General features: G+C 37.5%; 1 protein-coding gene across 3 annotated transcripts; it reads left to right on the top strand.

Moving 5' to 3' along the window:
- Positions 1–548: 548 nt before the first annotated feature.
- LOC140144906 (uncharacterized) lies at positions 549–8,513 on the top strand. Of its 3 annotated transcripts, none has more exons than XM_072166706.1 (3): positions 549–597; positions 5,286–5,400; positions 6,909–8,513. In XM_072166706.1, the coding sequence occupies exon 3, from the start codon at positions 7,051–7,053 to the stop codon at positions 8,281–8,283; it is 1,233 nt and encodes a 410-aa protein (XP_072022807.1). In that variant the 5' UTR covers positions 549–597; positions 5,286–5,400; positions 6,909–7,050; the 3' UTR covers positions 8,284–8,513. The 3 variants fall into 3 exon arrangements, with proteins under 3 accessions (XP_072022807.1, XP_072022806.1, XP_072022808.1); XM_072166705.1 differs by lacking the exon at positions 549–597 and adding an exon at positions 3,662–3,740; XM_072166707.1 differs by lacking the exon at positions 549–597 and having other exon boundaries at positions 5,207–5,400.
- Positions 8,514–9,196: the final 683 nt, after the last annotated feature.

The raw sequence follows: 9,196 nt of genomic DNA, 5'->3' as shown, positions 1-9,196 counted from the left end.
CTGCTATCAGGCTTGTAAAAAGCATTCTTTTTAACAATAAATAATTAAAATATAGGCCTACTTATATTATCTCTCAATTTGTTCATAATTCTCAACAAAGATCTTCAAATATTTGTAGCACTTCCACAAACGTGTACATCAACTCCAAAACTGTTTTAGTGTTTAGCCTATTGAACCATGGAAATAATTATACCCATTGTGGTAAAACACAGACCCAAGCCTAGGTATGAACTCCCCTCGAACTCCCATCGCGTACGCGGTGTGTGGAAGTTTATGCCGGAGCTTGCCGATCATAATCAAATGTGGCATTGTTCGAACGGAATAAGTGCACCCAATAGTTTTCCTATAAATTGATTATCGCAAGTGATCACTGGGCTGGGCTTACTTCACACGGGTGATTGTGATGTCCTAATTTCCAGTTTGCATTGTGTCCTATTAAATTTGCGCGGTATTTATTTGCAAGTATAAATTCCGAGCTCATCTTTTAGCTTTCGTCAACTTGAAGTCCACAAAAATTAATAAAATTTTCAAATATATTTGATCATTCATGATCATCGTCATCAATCGAATCAAGTAGTACTATAATAATATGATCTGGTAAGCTTAATGAACGTGTCGTGTAACGTCGATAAATATGGTGATAATATTTATTATAGTCGGGGTATAGTTAAAGGAGGATTTCGTGATCCTAGCATCCTCTTTTTATGACATGTTTCAGTACATATCCACGAAAAAGCCTATTCCCAAAATTTCAGTTGATTCCGATTTTGCGTTTGCGAGTTATGCATGATTATGTGTATTACACTGCTCCATAGACAATGCGTTGTAATTTCGTTCTGGTGCACCAGAACGAAATTCAAATTTCACGATATCTTAGCTAAACGAATTAATCTGCAAGAGATATTTTGTACATAAACATTATGTAGCCAGAGGTTTCCAGCGATATAAAAATCTCAACTTTTTTTGAGAAAAGTGGGGGATGAGGCTGTGGATCACGAAATGCCCCTTTAAAGCAATAATGTGCAATAATTATGAGCCCTGGGGGAGGGTAAAATTGTGGGGGGGGGGGCCGCAAGAAATTTTTGGCAGGCCGGGGGGGCAGGGATGCCAACTAGTACGATTTTGCCGTATTTTGTACGATTTTTTGTTTAAAATACGATTTTACGTTTTCCCCTCAAAAAATACGATTTTCCGTTTAGCCTATCGAAAAAAATAAAACGTAAACGACTGATGTCAATTTCACTTACTGGAGTTAAAATAACCGATAATTTGAAGCCTAACGTAGTATAAAAAGTTGAAACAAAATCGGGATTACTTCGACTCCACTGCCCGTTAATCACGCATTCTGCCGACTTTCGGATGATGCATGCACATTAAAAAATATTTAACATGTTTAGTAAGCCTACAAGATGGTTTCCGAAATAATTTTCTCTTGACTTTCAGATGGTTCATGCACATTAATATTTTTTATTAACTATCTAACTGCTACCTATGCAATGTCTTCTGAAGGTACTTAGTTAACTATTTAGCTCTACTGGTGCAAAAGAATAGGCTTACAAGAAGGATTCCTTCAGCCGTTTTTCTGCCAACTTTCGGATGATGCATGCACATTAAAACTATTTAACATGTTTAAATAGGCCTACAATATGGTTTCGAAATAATTTGTTCTTGACTTTCAGATGGTTCATGCACATTAATATTTTTATTAACTATCTAACTGCTACATATGCAATGTCTTCTGAAAGTATTTAGTCAACTATTTATTGGTGCAAAAGAATAGGCCTACAAGATGGTTACCTAACTGCCGACTTTCGGATGATCATGCACATTAAAAAAAATTAATGGTGCAGTCAGTGGCACATTAATATTTTTTTCAAATATGGCTATATGCTTCAGCGTTTGAAGCATGTATCTATGATGTGAGGTAGGCCACACAGGTGCCCCCCCCCCCCCCGAGTGGGGGTGGGGGAGGTGGGTGTGGGGGAGGTGGGTGTTTGAGTTCTGGTGGAATGGTCCACTTGAATCAATGAATTATTAGTATAAAATTGTGCAGCATATATGAAGGTCAGCCAAGCCAATCATGTAATAAAGCCAGTGCAGCCGTTTCAAAAATACCTTGTACATGGTTAAGTATAGGAAAGTAGACATTAAAAAGTGCTATAACTCGAAAATGGAGCCTCTTTGAATTTTACATTTTAATTTCTTGTTGATACATACCTTGTCCTTGCTGTGAAAAATAGTAATCACCAGTAGCCCCCGGGTGGGGGTGGGGGAAGTGGGTGTTTGACTTCTGGTGGAATGGTCCACTTGAATCATGTATTATGAGTTTGTAATAGTTCATCATATATATGAAGGCCAGCCTCTTTGAAAATTGCAGTTTAACTATCAAATTTGTCTTCTGTAAGGGGCTTAAAAGGGTTTTTACAGTGTAGAAACACTCTAGCTTCGGGGGGCTTCGCTCCCTCGACCCCCACCGGGCCGTTGCCCCTGGACCCCCGGCTGCATGACGCGATGCTACGGTCGCTTCGCTCCCTAAAAAATACAGTTTTGTATGGCAAAATACAGCTTTTGGGGTCTGTGAGTACAGTTTCTTGAGTTGCAAGGTTGGCATCCCTGGGGGGGTGGCGAGTAGTACGAGGAACCCATACCGTACTTAGCTCTGCTAGTACGGTATTAGTCCGAGGTGCTCTGACGATAACACTCTGATCGCCAGGCAATCTACGGTAGGCCAGTGGGACAACGAAACCGCTACGTGAACGAGCTAGTACGGTATGGGAGGATCTCTATGCAGAAAGCTAATGCAACGTAATTTCAATTAGAGCAATTACTAAAACGTACAAGGCCCCAGAAGCTTAAATATCTGCATGTTTGTCATAATATTAATTATACGGGTTGTTGTAGGCCTACTTCTTACCTAAACGTGCATGTTTGAAATTGTAATTAATACTCCATTATGAATCCAGAAAAAAAAAGTTTTCCAGGGCACACAATCCCAATGTCACTTCAACTTTTAATGCCGTAAATATGAAATATCACATGATCATAACGAAAATGTCATACCGATAAATGACACGTCTGTTTTGCCTGTTTTTTTTAAGTTTGCCTTGCGAACTAGGTGGCGAGGGGCTCATAATTATTGCACAGCTCCTTATTAACTTAATTTTGCTGAGGAGAACGCAAAACAAATTTTTAAAAATTCTGGCTGGACTCTTGCATTTCAGCGGTTTCTTCTTTCTTTATGTCAACATTTGACATAATTGGCTCTACAGCTCCCTAATTACGGTATTTGACCGATTATAACCAAATTTGGGCAAAAGCTCCACTACCACAGCCTTTATATTTAGCATGACCCATTTGTGGTCAAACGTCACGCATGAGTAATTTTGGCTAAAAATGCGATATTTACCAAAAATGCGATATTTACCAAGAACGCTTCTTCTACAGATTACATGGTAGAGTAATGAGACTTGGTCATCGGTATCGGCTATAGTTGGGGTCTATGGGGTAAACACAGATTTGGGGTCAAAGGTCAATAACGGGGTATTTCCGGCACATAACCAAATAACTTCAAAATGCTTCTTGTGCCTACAGATTATATGGTACAGAGATACGACTGACACACATGCATTGACATTGGCTATATGGGGTAAACAGAGAGTTGATTTGGATTTCAAGGTCATGCAGGCGTCAAATAGGGTTGATTACTGAAAATTATCTTAAAATTCACTATTTGCTGGATAGTAAGTGCTGTGATCATCAAAATAATGTCAAAGTGACTAGAGCATTCGGTGAATGTAGGGTTATAATCAGATTTGGCTTGAACGTGGGGAGGGGTCAGTTTGAGGTCAAAAGGGGTAAAATTCTAAAGTTTGTCCAATTCAAATGAAAATTAGTATGTGTGATCACGATATAATTCAAAACATGATGAAGATCATTTTAAGGTCACCAGAGGTCAACCAAAGGTTAAAAGGGGTAGAATTTCCAAAATTCGTCCAATTTAAATTTAAATTAGAATATGTAGGCCTAATATTGATATGATTTAAAACAAAATGGAGGTCATTTCAAGGTCACAAGAGGTCAACAAAGGTCAAATTATTTTATTAGTTAGATTGTAATTAAACTTAATTTACCTACATGTTTCACGAAAATGCAATTGTGTTGCAAATCTTTTCAAGGTTATCAGAGGTCACTTCAAGGTCACGACTGGACTTCGTAGCCTTCGTAGGCTGCAATATATCTAGTTACATGATTCTTACCCAGTGGGCATAGGTAAGGATTTCGAGGTTGTAACATCAACCTAACCTAGATTTCAACTGGATTTCAACCTAGAGGTTTATAGTTGAAATCAGGTTGAAGTCCATGAAGTCCATCGATCAGGTGAAGTCCATCAGGTTGAAATCCATACAACATGATTTCAAGCTGATTTCTGCGGCTGCTTTCGACATCCAAATTGATTTCGACGTCAAAATTTCAACGTGATTTCAACGTCAGGTGTGCCCACTGGGTATGTACTTTAGTAAACAAAGATATATAAAATTAAGACTTTGGGTGCTGTAGTTTTTTCAAAATCAGAGCTTTTGAATAGGACGCAGGAACCATCGTTTAATTATTACAGTGAAAATATTAGTCAAACATGTGCGAAGTCCATAACACCAACACAGTACGTACACGGTGTGTGGCCACACACACAGAGGGTCGTACCGTATTGAGTAACGTGCATTGGTGCTAGTAGTAAATTCCAATTTTCTTTGCTTGACCTCACTTGTTCGGATCAAAATTAAAAGGGGATATCTGCAGTAACTATTTATGGAAAATAAATACTAATCTATGTTTACAGAAATGTTATAATATGGCTTTAAAGGAGTGTTTCGTGATCCTAGCATCCTCTTTTTATGACATTTTTCAGTACATATCCACGAAAAAGCCTATTCCCAAAATTTCAGTTGATTCCGATTTTGCGTTTGTGAGTTATGCATGATTATGTGTATTACACTGCTCCATAGACAATGCGTTGTAATTTCGTTCTGGTGCACCAGAACGAAATTCAAATTTCACGATATCTTTGCAAAACGAATTAATCTGCAAGAAATATTTTGTACATAAACATTATGTAGCCAGAGATTTCCAGTGATATAAAAATCTCAACTTTTTTTGAGAAAAGTGGGGGGATGAGGCTGTGGATCACGAAATGCCCCTTTAAGTTCCCCAGTTATCTTTTAATGTCTATAATGGGCTTTTATGAATAACAAGTGATAACTCAGTATATGATAATCTTTATCTTTCAGATTCTGTGATTATTTAATGGTCAATGTGCAGTACAATTCGATCATCACCCCCAGGATACAGTGAGGTACGAACCCCGATTTGTCTTGTCCAATTTGAAGACAACTGGAAATGAAGGTAAGACTTTTAAAATCATTCACTAGTATTTATGAATCATCCAGGTAGATCAATTAGTTGAACTAAATTATAATTAGTTCGAACTTATTAGTTAGAACTTATTGTTTTAGATGGCTACAGTATCGCGTCATGATATCCATTGGGCATTCAAGATCAGTAGGCCTTTTCAACAATGAGCACCGAAGCTGGTTGCAATGTTGCCGTATCGTTTTTTAAGATTAAAGGTGCCAAACATACGTGGCTAAATAAATCACTAGATATCGCGACAATAAGCAGTCATGTATTACTCATCATTAGGTTTCACTGCCTGAACAAAATTGATCATGACTCACCTCCGTTTTCAACCAAATCGACGGTAATAACTCTTGTAGTTAGGGATAAACATTTAACCACAAATTGCCTCAGGCAAAACTCACTTCCTGGGAACTAAATACCACACAAGGTCATTTTTGACCCACTTATGTCATTAACTGCCACTAGTAATAATGACAGCCTGGTGATCTGGACACCACATTGACAGATACTAACTACTCAGGATGGAATTTAAGTTGTGAGCAATTTTGTTCAGGTAGTGGAACCTAATGCAAATAGCAATATCTAAATTCGCCATGGTCGCAGCCATTACACAACGTATCAGCAAAAAGTACCTAGATAAGCATTCACTCCATACAAATGAATAGGAAAACAAGGTTGGGGATCCTGTAACTTACATAAATGACAAACTAATGAGAAAAGTGACCGAAAGCTTTCAAAAAGTGACCGAAAGCTTTCAAAAATTGACCGAAAGCGTTCAAAAAGTTACCGAGCGCCATTCATTTTATAATGGTTTTTATTTGGTAAAACACACCCAATTTTGAGCGACAAGTTGCTGAAGCCTTACCATTGAAAAGTACAGAAAGACCAGACATACTGGCACCCAGACATAATGACAACCTCAAGTTCTCTCTATCACGAATTTATAAATTGCTATTATAAATAAGGAATACAGGACTAAGGGACCGTTCACAAACACTTGTAAGGGGGGGGGGGGGTAATGCAAACAAAAAAATTTCATCACGAACATTTTTCAGGCCCACCCCCTTTTACAGAACTCAGAAATGTCAGGGCCCCCTTTTTGACATGAAAATATGGGTCAATCCTATAGAAAAGCATTTAAACTGTATTTTCCCAGGAAAATTTGTGGTCATTTTTTTCAGGGCCCCCCTTTTTGCATCAGGCCCCCCTAACAATAAGGGAAATATGCAAGCCCTGATCTTCACAATCAGTTGCACATGTTGTTGGGTTTTTAACTTTGTAAAACCTGATAATTTTATTTTTCATGCTGATAACCGGAAGAACTATTGGACCAGCCGCCAATTTGCAAATTGGGGTTGACAATTCACAACTTCCGTCGGTTAAAGACATTAATAAGCTTGTGCCCCCGTTCTGACACGCTGGCAACGCCACTGGTATTAATCATTTTAAACTAACACTTTGATTATTTCAGAATGTCATTCTTAATCTTTCAGATGCTGTGATTACTCGTCAATCTGCAGTATAATTCTACAATCACGACCTGGATATAGTTAATTCAACTCCGATTTGTCCGATTCTTTACCGAAGATGACACCTTTATATTAATGAACTGACTCCATCATACAACAAGACATAATGCTGAACACATTTAGAATGAATGTAAGACTTTTAAAACCATTAACTTGTAGATTTTGTGGAATATACCTCTATTCTTTGAATAGGTTGAAAGGTCACGTTGAAAAACATATGATCAAATATGTTAGAGCTGCCAAAATCAAAAAGACTAGAGAGACACTTTTTCGAAGTAAACATCGTCAGAAATATTTTGCACAATCTGACAATCTAACAGTGAAGCCATATCAGTGTGAGTTTTGTCAGAAAAGTTTTGCACAATCAAAAACACTCAGAGTACACATCAGAACTCACACAAAAGAAAAACCCTATCGATGTGAATATTGTCAGAGCTGTTTTGCACATTCTGGTGCTCTTAAATACCACATCAGAACTCACACTAAAGAGAAACCTTATCATTGTGAGTATTGTCAGAAATGCTTTGTTTCAACTAGTAATCTCAAAGTTCATATCCGCACCCACACTAAAGATAAGCCTTATCAGTGTGAACATTGTCAGAAATGGTTTCTTTCAACTAGTAATCTAAAAATGCATATCCGAACTCACACTAAAGAGAAACCTTATCAGTGCGAGTATTGTCAGAAATGCTTTGTTTCAAATTGGAATCTCAAAATGCACATCCGTACTCACACTAAAGAGAAACTATTTCAGTGTGAGTATTGTCAGAAATGTTTTGCAGAATATGGCACGCTTAAACAACACATGCAAACTCACACTAAAGAGAAACCCTACCAGTGTGAGTTTTGTCAAAAATGTTTTGCACAATCTGGTACGCTTAAATATCACATCAGAACTCACACAAAAGAGAAACCATATCAGTGTGAATATTGTCAAAACCGTTTTGCACTATCTGGTGCTCTTAAAATTCATATCAGAACTCACACTAAAGAGAAACCATATCAGTGTGAGTATTGTGAGAAATGCTTTGCAGAATCTGTGAAACTCAAACGACACATCAGAACTCACACTAAAGAGAAACCTTATCAGTGTGAGTATTGTCAGAAATGTTTTTCAGAGTCTGGGCATGTCAAACGACACATACTAACCCACACCAAAGAGAAACCCCATCAGTGTGAGTATTGTCAGAAATGTTTTGCTCAAAATATTGATCTCAAAAGACACATCCGAACTCACACTAAAGAGAAACCTTACCAGTGCGAGTATTGTCAGAAATGTTTTTCACTACCGGGTAATCTCAAAAGACACATACTAACTCACGCGCTTTACACAACCTAATCAACTCTTAAATATCACATATAATTCACTTTTAAAAGAAACCCTATTAGTGTGAACAATGTCAAAACTTAAGACTGAAGTAAAATCTTATGTCCGAAATATTTGATAAGGATGCCGATCTTGATGATGAAAAGAAATCAGTAGTAGTGTACGTTTTGTAGTAGACTCTAACTTTTAAAACCGATCTCTAGATGAGTTCCAGAACTGACTGTCCTAAACTACCGGTACTCAATAAAAGTATCAGCAGATAGTGACAATCCTGATTTGGTTTTTATTTCCTTTGGTGCTGATTAGCTGTTTTAGTGTCATTGGACTTGTGTAACCTGGTAATAACTCTTCCGTAGAGGTCATTGAAATTTGTACTGGGGTCAAACTTCACACTTGCTCCAATTGTGTTAAAAGTATGCCAATGTATTCCTCTAGTCATAAGGGTTCAGAAAATGTATAGAAGAAAATGACAGCCTCTTAAAGCCATAATACATGATTTGCACCACAGCAGGGTTCGCAGGTTTTTGCCGCTGGTGAAAAAACAAAACCATAGTTTTAACCGTGGTTTGCAAAAACCCAGAAAAAATGGCAATTAAGTTAAAAAGTTTAATACCAATTAAATGGTAATTGAGTACCTAATTTAAGTTTAGGGGTTAAAGGTCACAATTTATAATTGGTCCAATCAAGCTCAATTCAACAGAAATTCTAAACATGTTAAAAACATGTATGACACCAAAGGGCAAAGTTTAGAGAGTATGCTCCCGTATGATGTATAATAGAGTTGCACCCTAGGTATTCGGCAATCGATCCAAATGTTGATCACCGGGATTAGAATGTGACTGCCAATACACCCATAGTGGGTAGGAGAACATGAAAACTAATATGAGATACTGTATTAAGATCACATATTAAGTATCATGTGAGA

This window comes from Amphiura filiformis, unplaced genomic scaffold, assembly GCF_039555335.1.
Source record: "Amphiura filiformis unplaced genomic scaffold, Afil_fr2py scaffold_96, whole genome shotgun sequence".
In the NCBI taxonomy this organism is placed as follows: domain Eukaryota; kingdom Metazoa; phylum Echinodermata; class Ophiuroidea; order Amphilepidida; family Amphiuridae; genus Amphiura; species Amphiura filiformis.
The sequence above is the reverse complement of the archived record's forward strand: the minus strand, read 5'-3'. Positions and strand labels throughout refer to the sequence as shown.

Coding starts and splice junctions, on each gene's coding strand:
- LOC140144906 (XM_072166706.1), top strand. CDS start 7,051: ATGCTGAACACATTTAGAATGAATGTAAGACTTTTAAAACCATTAACT.